General features: G+C 39.7%; 1 protein-coding gene across 4 annotated transcripts in view; it reads left to right on the top strand.

Annotated features, from left to right (window-relative positions):
- Positions 1-19,466: 19,466 nt before the first annotated feature.
- Positions 19,467-25,862, top strand: part of tie1 (tyrosine kinase with immunoglobulin-like and EGF-like domains 1) — a 43,181-nt gene continuing 36,785 nt past the window's right edge. For all 4 annotated transcript variants that reach the window (XM_061738711.1, XM_061738710.1, XM_061738709.1 and 1 more), the window contains exons 1-4: positions 19,467-19,697; positions 23,751-24,047; positions 24,209-24,319; positions 24,410-24,565. In XM_061738711.1, the coding sequence (XP_061594695.1) occupies positions 19,652-19,697; positions 23,751-24,047; positions 24,209-24,319; positions 24,410-24,565 (610 nt within the window). In that variant the 5' untranslated portion in view covers positions 19,467-19,651. The remainder of the gene's footprint in view (positions 19,698-23,750; positions 24,048-24,208; positions 24,320-24,409; positions 24,566-25,862) is intronic.

The raw sequence follows: 25,862 nt of genomic DNA, 5'->3' as shown, positions 1-25,862 counted from the left end.
GGCAGGGAAAAGGAGAGGAGAAGAAGGGTGAGAGGCACCGCCCAGCGGATCATGTCAGTGCCCCCCTGCAGCATAAGCCTATAGCAGCATATCTACCGCGAAGCTATATTTGAGACTAACTATTATAGTTTTGTTCTATAGCTGCAACTATGACTACTGACTCTAACACACTAGAGTTTACACTACCTAGAGATTTACCAACACCAGCTAGAGGTTTACTAAACACTAACTATGGGCTTTACTAAACAGAAAGGTTTTAAGTTTAGTTTTAAAGGTGGAGGTGGTGTCAGCCTCCTTAACCCAGATTGGAAGTTGGTTCCAAAGTAATGGTGCCTGATAGCAGAACGCCCGCCCTCCAAATCTACATTTAGATACTCTAGGAACTACGAGTAAACCTGCACCCTGGGAGCGGAGAGCTCTGCCAGGAACATAAGGCACTATCAAATCTTGTAAATACTGCGGAGCTAAGCCGTTTTGGGTTTTATATGCAAGTAATACAATTTTAAATTGAATTCTGAATTTTACAGGTAGCCAATGGTCATTTTGTTCTGATAAAACATTGCATTTGACATTTGCAAAGGCAATTATACTGTACTATATGTAAAAGTTTTTCAAATGAGCCTTAAAAAATTCTTTTAACGTCACATATTTTGTTTGTGAAGTCTTCAGTGCATCTGCTACAGGCACGTACACAAGTCATGAAGGATGGCACGAGAAAACCTTTCAACTCTGTTCAAAAATGACCAGGGAAGGGGTTTCCCCACTTTTGCTGCCGTAGCAGGTTTATTCTTTGTCTAATAAGTGAAATGTAGGGGTCTGAGGTCAAGGCCCTTTGTATGGAGAAGATGGGAAAACCTTACTAGGCCACGTAGAATAGGGGGAAATAACAACACGCGCCATGCGGTACACAACAATGGCCAGTTGCACTTGAGGAGGAAAAGCGATGTGACAAACAATCCTGCGACTTGCCTTTAAAGGAGACTGCGCTGAGGCACTCAGGAGGCCGATCACAGACACTGTCAGGTTTTTTTCCCTTTTTTTTTGCCTCACACCCTATTTCGTGCTGAGCCTAATCTCAGTGTAAATTTTACGAGGCGATAGGTTCACATTTTTCGCATTCTTTTCGGGGGCTTTGAGTCCATATGTAGCTTCCATGTGAAAACAGGACAATGTGAGCGAAGCTGTCTGAACATCCGCTTTAAATCTTTACATCTACCGTATGAATAAAACAGCTTCATTTGTTGTTCAAGTTTAATCTTCGTACTCATTGAATGTCATATCAGGGCTAATTTAATTATTTAGGAGGTTGTATGTCACACTCTTACTTTGATCCCCCAGTTTCAACACAGAGGTTGTTTAAGTTACGTCCGATTTAATCTGATATAAGCATTTCCTGACTTTATGTGCTCAGCGGTGTAGCATTACATATCTCACAGAGAGCAGAGCCTGTATTTGTTTGGCTTGATTTCCTGCCACCTCTTGCAAGTGTAATGCCGTGTGCACATGATGAAGAAACTGATACCGCCAGTGTCACTCCTTCGGTTTTTCTCTTTCATGCTTGTGCTGCATTTATTTTTTCTCCAAGGTGACGTAATGCTCTTGATTGAAACACGTAGTTCATGCAAATCATAACACATAATATCTGCTTCTTTTTTTTTCTTTTTTTTCTTTTTAAGAATTAGGGCTCAGTCTTAATGAACTGAACGCTTCCCTTTTTAAATAAAGTGAATGAATCCAGATGGCACGATACTCCGTAGGGGCTCTTACTTTAAAGTTTGTTTTGGATGTCATGGTTGTGTGAGCATGAAACAAGTTATAACAATATCCAATCTGATAAATAAAAAAAAGAGAAATCCACAGTAGCACAAAAACATACAATGTGGAAGTGAAAAAAAAATCCATAAAAAAACAACCTGCATTAAAAATATCAGTGTTGCAGCGTTATAACATGAATCTCAGATCTTTGGGAGATATGAATAAAAGCCTCTAAGCTTCTACCGATGTTTTAAGTGACTTCATGCATGCTTAGTCTATAAATGCTGAAATGCAGTTGTTGACTGCTCTGTCAAATTTCCTGTGAAACTTTTCCTGCACTGTGGGGTGTCGCAGGGAAACTGCAAGAAGAGCCGAGGAACAAACTGTGTATGTCTGCGAAAGCGGCTGCGGCCACTGCAGGTACACTATTGTAGTCTGCTGTGGAAACCTGTCCGGCTGCCGTTTCACAAGGGCTTTTGTCTAAACAGCAATAAAACAGATAAAAACAAGTGAGTCTAGAGGACTTTACCGACAGTTGTCGGACAAGAAATGGGGCGGAGGGAGACGGCGTGACGACTGCTGCGATATTTTACCAATTGATAAAAATATAAAGGTGTTTTTGGAAGTTTGCTCTTCATTTGCAGTTCAAGGAGACTTAAAGAGATCGTGTTTCCCTCCGCCCATCCATCCCGGGGTTCTGTCGGCCTGGAGCCTATCCCAGCTTTCTTTGGGTGAATAATATTTCAGGTTTCTACAAACAAGAGCTTAAAAATGCTCATAACTGTTTTTCTAAGGACTATGGGGTCACCTGTTAAAAGCCACTCGTGGGCAGCGTCAAGAATATTGAGTAACAGACTTCTGTCTGGTTTTTGCCTGACAGGGGAAAAGGGTGACTGAGGAGAAAGAATGCAATCATGAAACAAAATATGGATCTACACCATGTGAACATTTCTTTCAGAGATGTTCACTGTAAAAAAAAAAAAAAAACTCACTGGGTTTGTATGTGTATATATATGTATGTGTATGCGTATGTATGCGTATATATATGTATATATATTAAATATAGTAATAATGCACATACCGGTATATATGCCTTAGGTTTTTAACGGCATGGTATCAACCATTAATATGTGTGCAGACAAGGTAAAAAAAAAAAAAAAAAAAAAGATGTTCACTGCTGAAATGCCAACACCCAAGGACGAACCAATGTTAGACTTCATACACCTCCATCTGCTTTCGGTTATATATGCATAATCCTTTTCTCTCTATATGAAGAGAACAATGTAGACAAATATTTGTTCAGTTACATACATCTTGCCATGGTACACAGAAAAGCTTGTCTGTTTATTAATCAAACACCATGCAGGGCTAAACCAATAAATACATTTTCTTGGAACTTTCTGCTGCTTTCAAAACTAACAATGTCTGCAGCAAGAGGAAGATCCTCTGCAAAGGCCTGACCCTCATTTGGCAGCACCATTGCAATCATAGCTGCACCGTTGCATGTGATCTAATGTGTTTGCACCGATTTCCTCAGTAACGGTGAGTGCATGCATGTTTGGGAATAAGAACGTATACCCTGCAGAGCTGAGTGACCACGTCTGAGTGTGTGTTTTTCTCTGTGTTTGTTGAACAAGCTATCAGACAGGAGCCGAGACCCTCCACCTCCACCCGCCATCACCTCCACAGCCCTTTTCCTGCCTGCAGGGTGATTCCTGCCCCACCGCTCCCTCCATTTCCTTCACACACTTATCAGCCTCCAGCAGCAGTACCTCTTCCTGAATCTGGCTCAAGTCCTGTGGACACTGCAGACAAGAAACAAGAGCTCATCTATCTCTCTCTTTTTACTTGATCTGCTTTCTTAAACTCTCACCTACATCGGCCACTGTCCCGCTATCATTTTAACTTATCGTCTTGCATCATCTCTCCAGGTTGTACATTTGTTGATTTGTGCCCTCTGCAGTTATAACTCAACACTTCGAGGGTGTTATTCAACTTCCTCAAAAATGCCTTCACTATTCCCGAGACATGCTGGCTAGATTTGGTACCACTCCTTTTCCACAATTTCCTTGATAGCCCTGTGCTAATGGGACAGATTTTGTTCTCTGGCTGGGGATTAAAATGAAAGACACATCTCCATGTTGTGCATGAGAGCATTTGTAAAGAAAAGTGGATCATAAAACTACAGGACACTTTTAAGGTCTTCAGACTCTTAAGGTACACCGCTGTCACTGTGTGTGGCTTGTTTTAAATTCTGCCTGTATTTGTTCTCATTCATTTACACACACAACTCTCGGTTCAGGTGCTCTGCTGTGATGCTGTAAACTGAAATTTTGGTGCATCCTACTTTAATTTGTGATTTATTTTTTTATTTTTCCTGCAACTGAAGAGTTCAATCTGAAGCACAGATTGAACTATTTTTGAGGACACTACGACATACAGATGTTTGATTTAAGTTCAATATGATACCATTCTACTAAGGTTTGAGAGAGCAAAGTTTTTCTGTTTGCATGATAGAGACACAAGAAAGTTAATTTGGATGTCATTCAAACTCTGACAGAAAAGGAAAACTAGTGGTGCCAAAGCCTTTTGCACAGTACTTTAATGATTCCCTCGATGCCTGATGTTGCATATTTGATGCAAATATTTCTGGGACTTCTGCACCACCCTAGAATAAAAAAATACACATTTTTAAAATAAAAAATGGTACAATAAATAAATAAAAAAAAATAGCTTATGTAAAAAAAAATAATATTAGAAACCTTAAAGACAAAATTGGGGGTGTGTTCATCATTTCAAAATAAAATAAACACCTTAAATTATACAAACAATTTTCTATGAATCATTTCATATATCCGGCATAAAGGGATGATAACAGACACTCACCTGTCTCTCAGTTTATAAAATATGTCAAAGTGGAAACCAAACTGAGAAAGAAGTGTCCCCACTGGCAGGACAGGATTGTGGCGAGGCACAGATCTGGTTTCTCATGAATCTTTCTGTAGTTCATGCAACCCATTTCATCATTTTCAAACAAAAGAAGGTGCCACCACTAACAAACCCCCTACTTCTAGCTGTCCACTCACACTGAGGTATCTGCAACGAGAGCCTTTCTCAGACGGGGAACCGTCAGACCTGTGAGTCACAATCCTTTTGAGTGCAGTGCAGCTCTCAACCAAGACCTACATGGCAACATAACTAACAGCTTGCTGGGCATTTGTCAAGCTGATCCGGACACTATTCTCAATATCACATACCGCACATCACAGTACAGTATGAAGCATGTGTCGCCCACTGGTGGAGTAAGGGTCGTCGTTGGTATGTCGTAAGTCAGGCGAATCTGCAGCGGGATAATGAGAAGCTAGCACACCATCTGGGTATGTTTTACTTTGTGTATTTGTTAACATATTGTGAAATACATTTGGCAAAATCACTACTTACCAATGCTATCCATATGTCCAAAAATACTTGGACGATGACAGAGTTTAAGTGATGCTCGCCTTGATATAACGCCACATTGTATTGGAAATAAAACAGTCAAGATTTGAGTAATATCATTAGTCTGAAATCAGACTCAAAATTTGTTTAAAATGGTTGTGATTCCTGAATGGTAATTAAGTTACATAAGTGGGGGGCATTTTTTAAGACTTCTTAAATTAAAGCTTCACTTTCATTACATCCTAATTGGTTTATCTCCCTCTGGTGGCATATAAAGACAAAATATGAAAACTTTGTCCTTGCCCAAATACATGTAGATCTAACTGCAGCGTGTGGTTTTGAAAACAGTCACAGACAACACCAAAGTCTTCTGAGGAAAGAAAGATACCATTATTTGTACATCCCTGAGGGTGTGTGCATGGAAGACACCAGATACTGAGTATCATCTCGTTACAAAAATGGTGGTAGCAGCATCATTCTGTGGGGATGTGTGTTTGTATCAGTGGCTGAGAAAGCTGCATATCTGAGCTACGCGGCGAAGAAGCATTCTCAAGACTTCCCAGAAACTCAACTAGGGTGCTGCATTTCAGCAAGATGGCAATCAGAAGCCAAAGAAATCACAAATCACTTCTGAGAAAAGTCTTGAACCTTGGACCTGAACCTCGTAGAGCATCTCTGCAGAGACCGGCTGACACTCAGCAGGCGACCACGTTGAGAATTCCTGTCCAGAAAAATTGCCGAAACCAATGAAAACCAAAGTAAATGATATATTTCAGTCCTTCATATTACAGAGAAAAAGATAAAGTCTCAGTGCTTTTTTTGTTTTTTTTTGACGAGGGCTTCCACAGTCCACAGATTTTCCATAACAACATTAATGAAATGTGCGCCTGCGGATACAGTACATCTACCTGTGCAGGGTCAGCAGAGACAAAAACAAAAACATCCTGACAAAATGGGGCTTTTGTTGCTGCCAGAATGATGGGTCAGCTGGGTCTACATCTGGTGGTGGACCCAGATCAGCGCAGCCCCGTTCCCCCGTGAGCCGACCGTCCCCCAGGAGGCAGACTGGCATCGGGTCACACCAGGTCAATTTTGGACCATGTTTTCTTTCCAGTGTGAGATTCCATTAACAAGTAGCTTCATCCCTTTTATATATTCACGTGTGCCTAAATGTCCCAGTGGGTAATTAGTTCATGCATAATTTGACAGATGATTTAACAGGAAATAGATAGAGCTGTGTTCAAAATCTGTTAAAAACATAGATGTTTTAACGCCACAAAGCTAAAAGTGCTGTTATTATAAATACATTCAATTAGCAGCACTTAACAATTGAATAATCTTTTGTTTGCAAATCTTTTGTATATATTAATTATTCGTTCTGCAATCACAACTAGTCACACCTACAACAATAACTAAGTACCGGACTCTGCATTGCTGCAACGTCAAACTTCATTTACACACCCCATACAGGCCCCTACAAACATTATTCTTTGTTTATTTATCTAGTTTTTTTTTTTTTTTTTTTTTTTTTTCCCCCTCTTCCTTATGACAAATTTTCTATCTATCATCATTTCGTAGTTATGACTGCCTGGTTCCTCCTCCACTGCTTATCAATTAACTAGCTCACAATATAACAACAACAACTAGTCACAATTACAACAATAATTAAGCACTGGACTCTGCATTGCTGCAATCCCAAACCTCATCTACACACCCCGTACAGTGCCCCCTCCCCTTTTTTTTTTTTTTTTTTTTTGTGCATGTACCATATTCATGTACTGACAGCACTGTAATGTTCAACTATTTAACTATTTATCACTATTTATCATGTTTTACAGCAGATACAACATAGCACTACAGCACTTTAGTTCACAAACCATCCATTTCCCCTGCACAGGTTTTATCGTCATTTTTATGCATATGCCATGTTATGTGTGTTATATTGTTGACTTTTTGTGATTATTATTGTTGTTATTATGACTTTCGCTGATTAGATCTGGCAGGGGACTACCGATGTAAATCAGCCTATGGCTGCAATCTGGGTGCATCTACATTTTATTTTATTTTATTAAAAGAAAATGTTGCCTGATGTACACTGTCCCTATCAAAATAAATACATTGAATTGAAATTGAACTGTGCTTATTACTGATAATGTTTTCTGTGTGCTTTGTGTTCAAAGTCCAAGGTTTGACTCTGCCGCATTATTTTCAAGGCATTATTTGTGATCTGACTCCACCAAATATTGGGCGTGTTCAGTCGTTCATCCTCCCCGTGGAGAGCCGACAGAAAGTACCCAAGTAACCCCCCTGAATATCTCTCAAATTAAGGGGCAATAAAAAGCATGTTAACCCTCTGGAATTGTCCTCAGCTTCAGGTTTCTATAATGTGATCTGACCTTTGGCTAAGTCATAATAAAAGACAAACACTGCACGTTTAAGCTGATCATAAAACAAAGTATAATGTCTCGTGTTTTTTTATTGAACAAATCTCTTAAACATTCACATGTAGGAGGAGAAAGTAATCGAAGCCATGAAGGTAACAGCTGGCTGAATCCCATTTGGGAGGACCAGCTCAGCGCTTCACAACGTGCAGGAGGAATTTCTTTTTTGACCATTCCTCGTTGCTGATATGCTCCAGCTCAGATATTTGTAGGGCGTCTGGTGTGAACGGCTCTCCTGAGGTTGTTGCAGATTGCCAAAAAAATCTTTGGAAAACTTCAAGCGTACAGCAAAGTTTTTCTTGGAGAGTCGCGGGGCTTCCTCTGTGGTGCTCTGCCATGGACACCCTGCCTGTTTAATGACTTGCGTATGGTAGACTCATGAACAGAGATGTTTGCCAGCTACAGTTGATGTCTTCGGGCCTTTCGCTGTTTCTTGTGGGTACTTTACTTTATTGGGGATTGTGTGTCGTGTCTTTGGAGTCATCTTGGCTGAGGCCCACTTCTAGCAAGAGCAGTACAGAAACGTCTCCATTTATACACAATTAGTCTAACTGCGGACAGATACATGCCTACACATTGTTGCATCACTTTTGTATCTCTTTCCTACGACGGAGTATTAGGGCCAAACAAAAAACAAAAAAAGGAAATTACGAAAATAAAGTCATAATATTACGAGAATAAAGTCGTAAAATTACGAGAATAAAGTCGTAAAATTACGAGGATAAAGTCATAATATTACGAGAATAAAGTCGTAAAATTACGAGAATAAAGTCATAATATTACGAGAATAAAGTCGTAAAATTAAGAGAATAAAGTCGTAAAATTACGAGAATAAAGTCATAATATTACGAGGATAAAGTCGTAAAATTACGAGAATAAAGTCGTAAAATTACGAGAATAAAGTCATAATATTACGAGAATAAAGTCTTAAAATTACGAGAATAAAGTCATAATATTACGAGAATAAAGTCGTAATATATTATAAATATATAAATATAACTTCACAAGATGCTCAATATTCCTCATTTTAACACAGGGAGAAGAAGCTCTTCCTGTTAGAGTTCTCATAAATTATATTCTCATAATATTACGACTTTATTCTCGTAATGTTACGACTTTATTCTCGTAATTTTACGACTTTATTCTCATAATATTACGACTTTATTCTCGCAACATTACGACTTTATTCTCGTAATATTACGACTTTATTCTCATAATATTACGACTTTATTCTTGCAACATTACGACTTTATTCTCGTAATTTTACGACTTTATTCTCGTAATATTACGACTTTATTCTCATAATATTACGACTTTATTCTCGCAACATTACGACTTTATTCTCGTAATTTTACGACTTTATTCTCGTAATATTACAACTTTATTCTCGTAATTTCCAATTTTTTTTGTCTTAGTTTGGCCCTAATACTCCGTCGTACTTTCCAGGCCTATGCAGAGCAAATACTCTTGATAGTATGTCTGCAGAGATCTCTTATTTTCACAAGGCATGGCTCATGTCAGTAGATGCCTCTTTTGAGTTGCAAACCTGCAATGTTCGGCCAGCTGGCTCTTCACGTTTTATTACTCTCAGCGATCAAAACATTTCTCCTCGAGTGTCTGTTTGTGGATAACGCTGTTGTTGGAAAAAGTGCACAGTTGTATCGGTCCAGCTGTGCAATAGTCTGCCTGTGTTATGGCTTGATGTTAACCATGAAGTTAATGCCTGCTTAACTTTATTATGATGGTAATGAGATTGCTGGTGGAGTCCGAGGAAATGGGAGGGATAGGAGAAAAGTCTTCCTGTCATCGGGAACTTGAAACCTAAATTATGAGGCCCTTAATTCTGTCAGTAACTCATTTTATTTGTGCCTCCCAAAGGACATTACCATGTGTGTTTGTGTGTATGCGGTGAATAAGTGAGAGAAGATGAGAAGTATTTCAAAGCATTTGTTCAGATAGAATGACACATTTCTCCACAGACAGCCTCACCCTGTACCCTTGCTCACTATGTTTATTTACGCCCATGCCAAATCATTTCCCATTACTCCAAGTGTCGACCCGTGTGCTGGAGTCATTTTTCCATTTTTCCTTTAAGGTTACTTAAATCAAAGCTCTGCTCTGTGAGAAAGGCCACGGTGGAAAGTGACAGGAAAAGGAGAATCAGAGGAAACGGCGTGACATGCGACAAAGCTTGTCGTGATCCGCTTCTGTCTTCATGCACTTTGCCCAAGAAGGTGGTTTGAAGTCTGCAGAAGTTTTTGCAGCTGCACTATTCCGGTGTGTTCATGTGAAGGGTGAGATGCATTCGTACTCGTGTGCTCAGACAGCATTTGGTCAGCATGTGTTTGGCGTTGGTCAAAAACTGTCAAGTTATGCAACATGTTTTTGTAATGTGCATCAGCTCTCCGGTTCAGATACTGTTACTGGACTCACGATTTCTTTTGATGTAGCTGATTTAAGAATGTTTTTTTTTCTTTCTTTTTTTTTCCCTCCTTCCTGTAGCTCTATGATAAATTGATGATAAATATGCTGAACAAATGTTCTTTTTGTCATGTACTCTATCATTTATTTAATTTATAATAAATGCCCTGGATTGGAAAAACACAGTTTGAGCTTGTCACGATTTGTTTGAGAAAGGATTGCATTACATCAGCAACACATGTCTTTAGATGTTTTTAGAAGTAAACAATTACATTAGGGGCAAAAGACAAAGTTAAACTGCTGCACCTCTATTCAGGGATGACGGAACACTAATGTAACAGCTGATTTAACAGATCTACCTGTTGCAGAATTATACTAATGCTGCAGTTAATACAGGACTTACAATTCAGGTTATTGTTTTTAACCCCTCAATATTTGGATTTTTTGCAGCTGTACATTACTGGATTTAGGCACCCCATCAACTAAAGTAGTGAAGTTGGTCTTCCCTCCATCGGCTGTGAGTCAGCTTGTCTTCATCCAATAGTTCTCTTTGTCGTCTCTGGAGACTTTATACCCGTCGCCTTCAGCACAGACTGGATTTAATCCAGAAAATTGGCTTTTCTGTATTTGTTGAGATCATTTCTGCGAGACAGATCCTGCAACTTTGACAGTTTCTGATTTGTTTTGTTGCTTTCAACTTAGATTTTAGAGACACCCACACCTACAAAGATGTAGGACCTAAAAACGATCCATAGGGCCTTTCTCTATCCAAGGGGTACACCAACGGGTGCTTATCAAGCTGTCTTTGCAAGCAGTTTGTTAGCTCTACAACCAGTCAGAGCCATGAACAAGGTGACGTATTCAGAGCGACAAAAGTGAGTCAACAGGAGAGTGAGTTGTGCAGACTTGGCTGTTCCTGTTTTTGTTGTTGTTGTTTCAGAATTTGAGAATAGCTGGTGTGCTTAAACACTCAACCAATATCACAATATAGCATTAGATTCTACAGACATAATCATGTACAGAGTACTTATTGAATAGCTTGCTAGAGCAAGTTTACCAGATGCCTCTTGCCTTTTGTAAATGAGATAGGCCTCTTCCACAATAATCCCTAAGGGACCGTTGTGAAAGACTGTGGTAGCCAACATGGCTCAGCATTTTGTCTGCAAAAGCCAGGATTCAGCACTGACGAATAAAGGCTTGCACTGGGAACTTTAGATGTCACGCTCGCTGTGGAAGGCAAGTGGCAGGGCCAAAAGTCCAAATGTGTTTGTCTCTGGGAGATGACAACCACCAGGGGGTTTTCATTAAGTCTTATTTAGCTACCAGTGGAACTAACTGGTAAATTAAACTTTTGTTGTAGCCTATACATATGTATGTATATGTATATATATATATATTAGTGGTGGGACTCGATTAAAAAAAAATAATGTAATTAATTAGAGGCTTCGTAATTAATTAATCGCAATTAATTGCATATCAAATACATGTTTGGAATTTAGGTGGTAGCGGAGGCATGAAGAGCTCCGGTGATAGGCAAATTCTTTCTTGCACAATTTGCACACAACTGTGCTTTTATCCAGGTTTCCACTCGGTAGTTTTTTAAAACTAAAATTTCCGCCCACCAAACCCAGCAAAGACTTCCCATCGGTTTCAGTTTCCATTGTTGTTTCTCGTGTTGAGTACTAATAATGAAGCTCACAAGCCCCAGGTGCAGTTTGGTCAGATATCAATCATATCTATGGAAACATTGGTATGGGTGCCTTTTAAGACTCTCATGAATAAGAGTATGTTTGAATGTGTTTATGTATTTGTATATATATATATATATATATATATATATATATATATATATATATAGTAAATTGCGATTAAATGCGTTATTTCTTTTTATTGCATTATTTTAATGAATTAATCATAATTAACGCGATAAAGTTCCAGCCCTAATATATATATACACACACACACACACACACACACACACACACACACACACACACACACACATACATACATACCAGTACATATGTATATGTTGACCTATGAAGTCTGTTCATGTTCATGAATTAACAAGTTGGTGTAGAATTTGTATATTTTATTAAGCCCAGACATCACAGCACTATTATTCCTGTCTTTTTTTTCTCTAGTGGGAGACATGGCTGGGACAATGTTGTGTAAACCTGTCAGTTTGTCACCATGCAGTAGTGTTGGAAATCCTGCTTTAAAAACTGTTGACAGAAAAGCTGTATGAGAGTGTAAACACCATCAGAACTCTCATAGATGGAGCGCTGGTTAGTTATCAGGCTTTTACAGCTTTTTATCTGTAGGGAAATCCGACTTTGCATGATGGAGGTATCTAAAATCAGCTCATAATTTTTAGCCAACATGCTTTATCTCATAGTCTCTTCTTGTCTTTCATCATTGCATTTACGATCGTTCCCATTTTCTCCTCTCACACATTCACAAACACCAGTCTACTCATGCTACCCAGCACATAGACCTATCCAGATATATCTCTGGGTCCCCGTGAATCTGGAAAATAATTTCTTCATCAGGCAAAACGGGAAAATGAATATCTGTCAGGATGTAGGAAAGAGTTTTGTAACTGCGGTTGAGGAGTTGCAGTGTTTTTGTGATTTGGGGGCCCTGAGAGGTGCGAGCGACACCGTTGCACAGACTCTCAGGTCCAGCAGGATCAGTGCGTGTGGAGTCAGGCCAGCTCACCACACAATGAGAGGAAATGGGAATTTAATACAAACTTTCTCACAAAGTCTCTCAGACCTCCCGCCTCTGTTGTCGGTTCTACTTCCAGACACCCCCAGTTACACTGTCACCACCTCCACCACTGCAACCACATGAAAATGTCAGAAACCAGTAAAGCATGGCTTCAGTACCAGTGAGCTGCTGTAAATTTATCACTTTGCACAATTTAATTTCCTGCAATCTCTGAGCTGACCGCAGCATGTTTTCCTTATTAAGAAACTTTAACTTGAGGTTGGGGACATAAACTGTTACAGGTACAAGGAGTTATTGACGACATTATATAGTAGCTGACTATACGGTGATAATATGCAGCAAATCATTTTGAGATTAGGCCAAATCTGTACCAGACAAAATATACACCAGCAGTTACATGTGAAATATATTAAGTAATTTATTCAATTCCACCGACATATATCAGTCCTTGGGTTTTTAATGCCCTTTGATGCAATAAACTGAAGAAAAACAACCATACTATTAAGAATAAAAAATGGTGCGTAGCACAATGGCATGAAAAAAGAACATTGTATTTTCTCTCACCACTGTGCCTTAGGAAGCAATATTGTTCTTTTTGAACTTGGCAAGGAGAACCACAACGTAGTGTCATTAAGCAAGTGGCTATCACCACTAACAACAAACACATCGTCGTTATTGCTACCGAACAACAAAGACTATTGAACACAATGGTTAATATCTGGGGAACACAGATAGACATCTCCGCCCTGTATGTCCACTAACAGACACATTTCCTTGCCATTTACACACATGCATTAGCACTCAAACACACTCCTGTCTGTGTACACATGTCATTACGCCATACGTGTCTGTTTACTGTGTGTTGCTTCCGTGGTGGAAAATATTAACTTGTGAAATTTTTATGATCTACGGTTTCTGTTTCTGTATATTTTCTTTTTTTTAGGTTTTTCTTTGCTCTTCTGACTTGGTCTCATTTCTGTCTCATTCTGTGACTCACTTCCTAATTTATTTTGAAAGCCTGTTTAGTTCTTTTTGACTTCCTTGGCCAAACTTCTACACCAATCACCAATCATCTAACTAAGATTCTTTGCAGTTCCTCTAGTGGTCGCTAGAGACTGGTCCCAAAATCAGGGCAATCTCTATTGACTCCCATGTTAAAATGTCAAATTTTAGAGCAGAAATACACATTCATTCATGGCCTGATTTGAAAAAACTGTTGTAGTCTTAATCGTTTGATTTCACATCCATGGCAACAGGGCCTGAATTAATTTTGTACCATGTCTGGAGAATTTACATAAAGTAATAAATGGATTTTTAATATAATTGACAGTCTGCTCAGCCAATGGGTAGCCATAATCAGTTACACATCTGTAATTGTCATGCTACTAAACTTACAATGGCAATAAGCAGTTTGTATTAACCCTGTGTCGGCTAAACAGCAGTAATTTTTGATTTCTCCACAGAAACAACATGACAGGGAACCTTCCGGTGTAAATGTCTGCCCGCAGTTCTGCAGTGGGGAGCGGCTGCAGGAACTGGTAGACATAGTTAAAGGAGCTTGAGGCAGGATTGAGGCAGGATTTATGAAAAAAATTTGTATACGTTTTAAGTTTTCTAGTAATAATGTCAGATGAAGCGTTCCAAACCAAAACGAATGAGCCCTCTAGTGTATCTCTCCGTTGCCTTGAAAAGGCTGTGTGCTGCAAAATGTGCTGCAATTCGGAGTCCGAATTTCCTGCGCTGTCCTGCGGATGTGACGTCACATGACGCTGCATGCGTGTTCTCCCCGTTCTCCCGTGCCGGCTTCGCTGTTGGCTGCAGTACCCCCGACGGCTGTCGTGGCGAAGGGTGGCGCTAGAGAGTCTCATTTCTTAAAAGGAGCCTCATGCTCCTTTAACTTTGATGGTGGGCATGTTCCCATCAGCTTTATTCTCCAGAGTTTTATGGATTTTTTTGCCAGCTGTAGTGTTTTTTGTCAAATCAGTAAACCTTTTGTCCTTCATCTTGAGCTCGTATGTTTGGGTCCACTCCATGTGTCCTGTGCCAGAACAAACTAGCCAGCTATGGAGCCATCAGGGGAACACATAACTTAGTTTGTATTTCATTTGGCTAGTGGTGGCTCCAAAACTGTTCAAGGCTAGAGAGATTGTTGTCCTCCTCAGCCAGTCGACCAGTTGTCCAATGATGAGAGAGATACATAGAATAATTTTGGTTGGGGCATATCAGCAGCTCTGATAACATGTATGTATGAGCAGCACCAAAATCAACAGGAAACACTCCTGGGTGATCATTTACCAATAGAGTTAGCTTTGGGAATTTAGCAGCTGTCAGATGGGAGGCATATTAAACATAAGTACCCACAAAAAGAGCAAATACTTCACTCACCTCAAGTACATTCCCGTCAGCCTTTGAACAAGCTAGGGTCAGGCCACTTAAAAAAAACAAAAACCTTTACTCAACCGCACACAGGTTGAGTAATATTGGCTGATCTCCCAGCTTCCTTTTCTACTCCAAGATTATTAAAAAGGCAATTTTAAAGCATGCCACTGGCTTCCTCACACAATATAACCTTCTTGATATAAACCAGTCTGGATTTAAAAGTGGCCGCTCCAATGACAGAGTTTTTCTGTCTTTGACAGAAGCTTTAAGAGCAACAACGGCTGCAGGTCAGTCCTATGTGCTTATTCTTCTAGACCTATCTATCAGCTGCCTTTGATACAGTTAACCACACCATACCATTATCTCTTAAACATGGGCATCTCAGGCATATTGCATTCTTAGTTCTGACCATATCTCACTGGGTGTGTCTCAATGCTCAGTGCTTGGGGCCCAGCCCTTTATTATGTGCACCACCTCCCTGGGCCAGATTATCCACCCACATGGCTGCTAATATCATTACTATGCAGATGATACACCACTATAGCTGTCAATCCTGCCAAATGACCCCACGATCGCTGCACAAATCTCAGCTTGCCTATCTGTTTGGATGGAGGAAAACCCCCATTAACTTAACTTGTCAAGGACTGAGATCCTGGTTATCCATGCACATCAACTGATCAACCAAAATATCAGCATAAATATTGCCTCTACTACTATTAAACCTTTGACTGGTGCAATGCCCTCCCAGTGAGCCTACCAGCTTGCTCCATGCAGCCACTGTAAAAGGCCTAAAATGCCTTCTGTAGCACGGCGAGTGCCACGGGGCCCGACCGACAGGATGGAGAGGACACGGAGTTTAGTGCAGAACCCTTTTTATTCAGTCACACACCCAGGACACCGTGCACAAGCACCTCACGCCAGCAGCACCTCACGATCAGCATACCAAGCCCCTTGCTGCTGTCCAGCTCTGCCTTATAAAGCAGGCAGGGTGGAGAGCGGCAGCCACTCAGGCGGATGGGACACAGGTGCGTGTGTCCCATCAACCTCTCCACCCTGCCACACCTTCCTACTAGCCTTGCTTGTCAATAATTGTAGAATCTGGACCTTTAGCCAGGCTCCGGGATGTTAGGGATGAAGCAGATGCACCTGGTGGGGATGAATCAACTGGTGGGGCCTGGTCTGGCACTGGGATCACATTCAATGCTTGGACTGGGACTGCCATTGGTGGTTGGTGGTGTGGAGGAGGTATGTTGTCAAGTCTGGATCTGGATAATGAGACAAATCTTGGATAAGATTGACAAAAGCCAAATGATAGATTGATGTTGGTGAAAACAGTGTAGGGACGGGGATAAAAGGACAAATAGTCTTGTAAGTAGGAAGTTGTTTCTTAGGACCGGATGCAGGTTTTACATTAGGCTTCTGAACCCTATGACTTATTTCAGCGTCTCTTTTCTAGTTATACACTGTTTATGCTTCACTTCTTTCTCTAAGTCTTTCACAGCAACCTTTCTTTTCTTTTTTCCCTCTTCTTTTTTGTTTGTTTTTCCCTTTGAATCTTTCCTCTACTACTTGAATTTGTTTGACACTCAAAAAGCCACCTTCAGGAAAACAAACCTTTTGACACCACACTGAAAGACACTCCAAACATCCAACTCCATACTTTTTCCTTACAAACAGCTGCCCTGGAACAGGAGTTTTAGATTCCTGCTCCCCATTCCTGGAATGGAGAGTAGTTGACTCCTACACTTGACACATATCTGTATAAAGGGTTTTAATTCCTGGAATCAAAATCTTAAAGGCTATTTCTGCTCCTATGCTCAAAATGATAAAAGCCTCGTAAGCCTCGGACTTACTTTATTAGGTCCCAGACCTAATAGATGCTCCAGGTTTCTAACAACCGCTGTGGAAAAATAAATGTATAAGATTATTTAATGTTATCAAATTACTGATGAATTCTCAATTTAAGGTTTCTGAACACCCCAGGAATGGAGCGTTGAAGAGCCCCACAAACACTTAGACAGTCTCCTCTCTATCAGGAGTTGGGGTGCTGGCTCTGTCCATTGTCTCTCTATTGGCGATCAGTCACACGTCCCACTTCTGACACAGAGAAATGGTGGTGGAGAAAAATCTAAGTTATTCACTGCTGAGATTCTTACTGAGCAGTCAGAGACAAAATGTCTTTCACTTTTTATTGAAGCTGTCAACAGGAGACAACATCACAACCCTGGCAGAGATGATTGGGAGCTCAGCTCAGAAGAAGTTAACAGATTATGTATTGTTGAGTGGGTGCAGCCAGCATCTATAGATCAGGATGTGTATAAACTGCACTCAACCAGCAAACAAATTAGTTGCAAACAGAGAGAAAGATGACTTTATATATGTTAACGATAGTTGTTTGTGCAACATCTGGATGCTCAGGTGAAAGAAAGGGCAAAGGGAACTGGCTGAGCACTCTATTCTATACATAAAAGGACTGCAGAAGTTGCTTGTGTCAGCACACTATAGATTCAAACACAATAGAAATGAAAAACTGCATTATTACTTTCCTATCTTTTCAGGGGATTACCACATACAGTAAGGCATATTTATGCAAAGGTACAAACTCACACAGAAGCTCTCAGGTCTGTTTTCTTTTTCCTTTTGACTGATTTAAAATATCCAGAGGCAGAAACATCTGTGTTGGCCTAGCGTTCAGACTTTTCCTTTTTGGTTTCCTATATGGGAACCATGGATACGAACAAGTATCTACAGCGTGCTACACTTCTATGCTTTTTCACTTCCACATTTGCTCTTTATCTCATTTGTTTCCCTAAATGGATTATGCAAACCTGAAAAAAGAAGACACATGCCTTAGTACGCAAAACTACTTTGTCAGAATTTGTCTTTTTTGTTATTTACTACTGTATAAACCAGTTAATGCGCAAAATTGCTGGCAAGACTTGCACTGCATTTAAATACTGTCCTTGATGGAGACTTCGTAGTGTTACAGACGCTGCAGTTAACTTTTGCCAAATGCCACAGCTTTGTTCTTTCATTCGATGAGCTGCTTACAATCCCTGCTGCTTTTATGGTCAGCCAGACTCCCCTTTCCCTCATAATCAGTCCGCTTCAGGAAATGATGAACAATATGCTTGTTGTGTCTATTTCTGCCCCAATCTTTAAAAAGCGCTGCGCTGTCCCACTCTGATCCACTCTGATGTGGATGAACAACCGCTCAGGACTTCTCCAGTTTTTTTTTTCAGCACAAAACTATCGGGCTGAGTTGTTTTTTTCCCCCCCTACATTTCCTTGAGGCTTCAGACAATTGCCTTGAAGTTGACACAACTTCTTATTGTTTAAGATTTCCTGTTTTGAATTTTGCAAGCATGCATGGATTTTTTCTCCTCCAAGGCACATTCTATTATAAGCTTCATTAAAAATAAATAAATAAATAGAAAAACAGAACAAATAAAGGAGGACTTTAATAATATGATGTGTAACTAAGCAGATAATTAGTGACCTATATTACCTGATATTGTTGCATGATTCGAATGCCCGTGAATCTCCAACTGGAGGAAATAATCAGGGAAAATGTATTTTCCCCCTGTGTAATATGAAAAAGGGGAAAACAAATGTAAGGCTCTGCTTGAGCTCAAAGTGAAATTGTTCTGTTGGCTAAAATTTTTATGTTCTATTTGACCTGTTATTGTGACCTGAGTACCTCTGAAGCCAGAGGCACTTATTTGAAAAGAATCCGCAAAAAAACACCCAAGAGTGCACTCAACAAGGAGAGCAGGATTTTTGACTGCAGCAGCTTTTGACAGGGATATAAATAATATCAAGAACAATATCTGATTTAAAATCCACGCCAAGAAGTTAAATGTTTGTGATCTGTTGTTTTTAGGTATGACATTTAAATTTTTTTCAAGTTCATCTTTAATAGCAAACTAGAGAAGTCCATCCATCCATCTATTATCTATACACGCTTTGACTAGAGAAGTGTTTCCTTTAAATAAGTATACTCTATTACTCTATGTATCCATATCTATTTTTTTTAACAACCCCCCTTTCAAATAATAATTGTAATTTTAACAAACAAACGTTTACAAGACTATACAGATGCAGTTATTGGAAAAGACAATCTATTATTTCGTAATTTGTATTAAATTGACACAAAAAGTGACAAAGTGTAAACTCAAATACATTAGAGGGATCTGGGAGGTCTGAGCGCCAGCAGTCCTCCGCTGTCTGGTGACGCTCTTCCTTCCTTTCCCACCCAGAGACGGAGCTGTGCCGCGACCCGTGCTTGGTACAGCAGTCTGAACCCATCTGGAACACTTACCTCGTCTCTGGACAGATTTTACACCTGATCAGCCGCGGCGGAGGACGTTATGCGTAAAAAGGCGCACCGTCGTGACGCAGCGCCACTGGTTTGGGTTTAGACTAAACGAGCTCGCAGCTGATCAAGTGGGACCACGTTTTCCCGAAGAGGATTTATCCAAATCATGGGGATTTTGTGGACGTTTGTATTTTGCTTCTTTGCTTTATCAGGTAAGATGGATCTTGTTTTGAAACTGTTTGAGTAGCTCAAAACTCTGTCAAACAGCTGACTTATTATCGATAACTTAACACCATTTTTAAAGATTTATTTTTGTAAAGTGATAAAACTAAAAAAAAAAAAAACCTTCACTGTAGAACACAGGTCTCTGTGACCCCTAGGGAAAAAAAGAGCTCATCCATGTTTCCTGCCATTGTTCTGTGGATCAGGGGCTTAAAAACCAGGGAGAAGGAATGCTGGGCACACTGACTTCATGGTCTTTCCCACTTTTAATCAGATACCTACATTCCTAAATGCTTAAGTGTTAGTTTCAACCAGGGGCGTCACTAGACTTAAGACTGTACTGGGGCACAGCTGGGGCACAGAGAATTCATGCGAGTGCGCGGAGCGCACGAGCAAAAATTTTTTTAGCACTTATTTATAATAAAAAAGCTGAAATGGTGCTTTAAATCAGTGTTTCCCAACCCTGGTCCTCGAGGCAACCCTGTCCTGCATGTTTTAGATGTTTCCCTGCTTCAGCACACCGTGATATAAGTAACTGTATCATCAACAGAAGTGTCAAGACCTTGATGACGAGCTAATTAGGACCATTAATTAGAATCAGGTGTGATGATGCAGGAAACATGTAGAACATGCAGGACAGGGTTGGAGACCCTGCTGAATACAATCATGTATTGTCCTAGTGGCGTTTCAACTTTATTCAGAGGCTGTAAATCTCCAACATTGTAGTGCATTATCAATTTGTCTACCCGTTACTGGGAAATCAGACCTCTTGGTCTTTCTGGGAACTTTTTTGATTGTCAAGGACTAGCAGATATTTTCTCCCACTGGACTGATGCTTTAACTCCACATGACGTTTCAAATGTGAAGTTGACGAGGCAGACGTTCAGACTTGTTTTCTCAGACATAATCTTCACAGAAAGGTTAGTTTCCTACCGTCAGACTCTTTGGGAGACGATGTGTAAAATTCCCGCAGATAATCAGTACTCGAGTTGTAAAAAAAAATCAGGGGGGATGGTGGATTTTATCATATGGGGACAGATAATTTTTGCTCATTACAAATAATATAATATATTACAAATAATAGCAGTGACCAAAACACCTGCAGAAATACTGCAGGAATGACATAGCAGCAGTTAAATGCAGCCTTCTGTAAGCTTTAAATATCCACTGGGCTTACATCAAATACATCAAAACACAACAATAAAAAACACTTTTCTGAACTTATCAATATGACTCTGTCCTTCACAGGATAAGTAATAATGGAGCACTGCAAAAACTCAAAATAAGAATATGATTTGTTCTATTTCTAGTTAAAATTTCTCATTTCAGTAAAAAATCTTATTACACTTAAAACAGGACTCATCACTGGAAAAAAACAACAATTTTCACCTGTTTCAAGTAGATTTTCATTTGAAATAAGTAGAAAAATCTGCCAGGGGAACAATATTTTTTTTGCTTGTAATAAGAAGATAAATCTTGTCTGGCAGATTTTTCTACTTATTTCAAGTGAAAATTTACTTGAAACAGGTGAAAATTGTCAAATAAGTTATTTTTATGGTGTTATTTTTCTGGTGATGACTCTGAATGTTGAAATAGCAGTAAAACCACATTCATTGATGAAATGACATAAGGGATGGAAAGGGGGGATGGCAGTTTTACAGGGGGGATGATTTTTACTGTTTTTATTTCAGGGGGGATGCCATCCTCCCTCATCCCCCTATAACTCGAGTACTGCAGATAATGACAAGCGGATCATCATCTGACGGCTCGCTGACGCTGCGTCTGCAACGTCTCTCTCTTCACTGGTCAAGGCTGATTTATGGTTCCGCGTTAAATCGACGGCGCGGACTACAGCGTAAGGTACGCGGCGACGCGAAACATACGCGAACCACGCCGCGTATCCTACGCCGTAGGCTCCGCGTTGGTCTAACGCGGAACCATAAATCAGCCTTCATTCGTAAAGACTGCACCGGGCTCGTCGAGCATTTTAAATATGCGCGCCGCTCGCTGGTGAAATGAGAAGGATTATTCGTTCATTTGAATGCGTTCATGCACAACACTGGTGTATTCTATGTGGAGTTAAAACTCCGAAATTCATTTTTTACTGGTGAAATTTTTACTGGGGCACTGCAGATCAATACTGGGGCACGTGCCCCAGTAAAATCTGTCTGGCGACGCCGATGGTTTCAACTAACAGCTCAGTCAGTGTCACTTGTGTCAGAATTATGACAGATATTTCAAGAGAACCGAAAATAGTTACATGTTTTCTTGTCTATACTTTCAGTCACTCTGTTTTCTAGCATGGGATTAAAAAGTAGTTGTAAAATCAACAACAAGAATGTTTTGGATGGAGAGCCAGAATACAAACATTTTGAGCTGGCAATAGATATTTGAAAAACAGATGTTACATTGAGAATGAGTTATAAAGCGACCGTATGAAGATAGAAAGTCAAACCAATTAAATAACATTTTTTTAATGGTCTTTGTTGAGCCTTACTCGTGTCATGTCACATGTGGTTTTAGGAATAATGCATTTCTTCCCTGCATTGTTTAAACCAAATTATTCACGCCCAGATGTGTGACTGTTTCATCCTGTGAAAACAACATCCTCTATAGTCATGTGCAAAGTTACTAACCACTCTTTTAATGCAATACAGTTTTTCTTGTTTGAGGGTGGTGTTTGGGGAGCGGGGGGTTAATAAAAATAATTTGATTAAAGTGGGTCTTTGAATTAGGCGAATTTGACCTCAGAAAAACAAGCATCACATATATTTGTTAACTATGCAACAACAGTAAGCTCCCCCGTTACAGTTTCCACAAGATTTAAGAGGGTACATTTGTAGCCAAGTGCTGCTAGTCATCAGCCCTTAATGAACAGATCAACAGCAGGAGTGCAGAGCTCTATAAAAGAAGGTCTTTTGGAAACTTGCTGGCCTTGAACATTCAGGTGTGTTAGCACAATCCCAAGGGGGAAAGACATTAGCAACAGTTTTAGAGAAGCAGCTGTTGCTCCACTTCGATCTGGAAGAAGTTATAAAGTCATTTTAAAACACTTAGGAGTTCAGCATCCTACAGGGAGAAAGACAGCTCCCAAGTGGAAAGCATTCAAGACGATTGCAAATTTTCCCAGGAGTTGATACCCCATTAAGTTTAACCCAAGGTTGAAAAATTAATAAATAAGAAGCATATCTATGTACCAATAGGGCGTATTGAATATGTTAAATATTCAAGTCCATTAAGACACAATTAACGGTAGACTGAAAAAGCAGGGTTCGTTTGGAAGGATTGACTGCAGGGTTAATAATTTTGGATTGTTTTATCACATTAAATGGGTACTTTGCAATCATTGAGTTGGCCATAAACTTGACCATATCGGTTGAAATCAGGAAAAGTGCTACAGTTGTCATGGTGATTGAAGCCTTTTCCACTTGGATGCAACATAAAAAAGGCATTTATAAAGAGAATTAAAAGATAATAATAATAATAATAATAATAATTTAAAAAAAGCCTAGTCTAAGAAGACAATTAGAAAAACAATGACCAGTTGGCTGGAACATTGTCGGAAACGGAAATGTTGTGCCAGGACTGTAGCAGAGCTGAGCTTAATCAATTGTCCAAAACGTTAATAAACTGAAGGGAATGTTGTGAAGAAGACTTGGCCAAAACTCCTTCACAAGATGTAAGAGTCTGATGGTCATACAGAAATGACTGCTTGAAGTTGCTGCCGCTGAAGGTGGATCTACAAACTACTTAATCATGGGAACACTTAGTATTGATCAGGTTTTGGCTCTGTTTTGCTATTTGAATTATAGAAAAAGTTATTTGTTGATCATCTGAAGTAGTATTTGCCTAATACTAAGACTCAGACCATTTTAATCATGTTTTGACTTGAAGACACAAGTATTAACTTCTGCATTTTGTTTTGTCTAAATTAGAGAAAAGCTAATCTTTTTATGACTCAGTGGATCTATGCCAAGGCTTTTAGTGGCAAAGCAAAATGACCTATGATGATGTCAGAGAGTTACTTCTGTCCTGTCCTACAGATGCTGTGATCGACTTGACCATGATCTTTACAGCCGACGTCAACCACGTCAAACACTTCTACATTTCTTGTATCATTGGAGAACGCAGCCAGACCAACGTCCATTTGGATGTCAAGAGAGACAACAAAATCCTCATATTTCCCAAACAGCCAAGTTTTAAAGTCCATAGGCCTGTGAACAAGGTGGCCATAGCCAGAGACTTTCGGGAATTGGATTTTATTGGCGTCTTCTACTGTGAATCCACTAAGGAGGGGGCCCCTCTTGAGACCATCACAATGATCAACAACTTTGGCCGAGGTATGTGGAGCTTACTTTCAGGTTTTTTCTTTTGTTCAGCAGAGATTTTCCAGTTTGGACCAACCATTTGCAACCTGCTGTAATTGCTTATCATCTACATGTACAGTATTGGTGTTATGACAACTCCAGACGTTAACTGTGTATCTTTGCATTCCTTTCAGTTAATTTTATGCCAAGCCCCCTTACACTGACCGTTGACAAAGGAGAGACAGCAAACCTTAAAATGAAACTTGTCAACTTCGAAAAGAGAGACGTGACCTGGAAGTACAATGGTAAGACTCAGAACTTAAGAAACAATACACATAAAAGCCTTTGCAGGAAAAAAATGATTTCATGTTTGTTCTGTAATCAATTTTGTGTAGGAAACTACTATTACATGACTCACTGGAGTGATTTGACTAATCACACGGCTGTACTGACGGTGGAGAATGCAGCTTTTGCCAATCAAGGCATCTACAGCGCCAGCTACGTGGGGGACAGCCCTCTTCACGGTGCCTGGATGAGGCTGATTGTAAGAGGTTGGTTAAATCCTTGTTAAATCCACATTCATAAATAAAAAAAATAAAGTAAAAAAACAACAACACTCATTTTAAATAAATGTTTTTGGCAACATAAGTGCATTTTATTAAATGTGATGCAATTTTAAATAAATGAACAGAAATCACAGGAAAACATTGTAAAAGTGCTCCAAATTGAAACTCTTAAGAGTGCTCGAAATGCTGAACTTTCTACATTTCTGAATAAATCTGACCTAATACGTCATGAAAACATCAAGAGAAATCATGAAAAAAAACAATCACATAAAACTGAAACTGAAATAAGAAAGATTACATATCTGTGAGACAGAAGTGTGTGTACGTTAACAGGACCGGCATCAACTAAATATTTCCAGGAATTGTTGATCAGTTCCTCATTCCAGCCCGGAGGAATTTCACCACATTTGTCTTCACAAAACAGATTGACCTCCGGCCCGTTGGTTGATTTCCTCACACAAACTGCTCAATTTTGATCTTTACACAATATTTGTGTTGGATTATGGTTATACCTTTGACTAAACTACTGGCATGCATGGATTTGTTGTTTTGAGCCAGCACCCACCGTCTCTTGAGACTCAGAATGATGCTGTTGCTATTTAAAGGGATATTTGCCAGTAAACGGAGTCCATTTTTGTGAAAATCTTATCAAACTGTCCTGACACAGACACAGATAAACAGCCCCAAACCATGGCCCTGCTACCCTTATGGAATACGTTTTTTGTACTAGAATGTAGTATTTTCCTCTAGCTCTCTACAATGCTTCATATTTAAACCAAAAAGTTTTGCTTTGGTCTTGTTTGTCCGCAAAACATTTTTAAGTAGCCATCTTGATTTTATGTTATTCATCAAATTGACAAATTGCAGATGAAAAGCAGTGTTCCCTTTGACCCTGACATTCTAACCATTGTTGCTTTTGGAATGCCTTCACTGGTCAACCACTTCTTGGGAAGGTTTACAAAGGACTTAGATTTCCTCTATTTGTACACAAGCTGTCCACTGGTGGATTGGGGCAGTCAAAGGTCTTCACATGTGGTTTTGTGAACTTTTCCAGTCTGATGAGGATTAACAACCTTTCTTCCACAGTCCTTCGTTCTTGACACAAGACACTACTACAAGAATTATTCAGTATAGTTCAGAGTTTGATAAATACGAGTTCTTCAGATCAAACAGCTGCTTGACCTCCCACTGACTGAAAACATCTGACTTAAAAGGGCTTGTATTATACTCTTCCTGACTTTCACAAGCTTCAAGTTGTCCTAAACTCTCACATACCCAGATT

Source organism: Cololabis saira, chromosome 13, assembly GCF_033807715.1.
Source record: "Cololabis saira isolate AMF1-May2022 chromosome 13, fColSai1.1, whole genome shotgun sequence".
Classification (NCBI taxonomy): Eukaryota; Metazoa; Chordata; class Actinopteri; order Beloniformes; family Belonidae; genus Cololabis; species Cololabis saira.
Note: the sequence above shows the minus strand (reverse complement) of the source record. Positions and strands in the feature narration are given on the sequence as shown.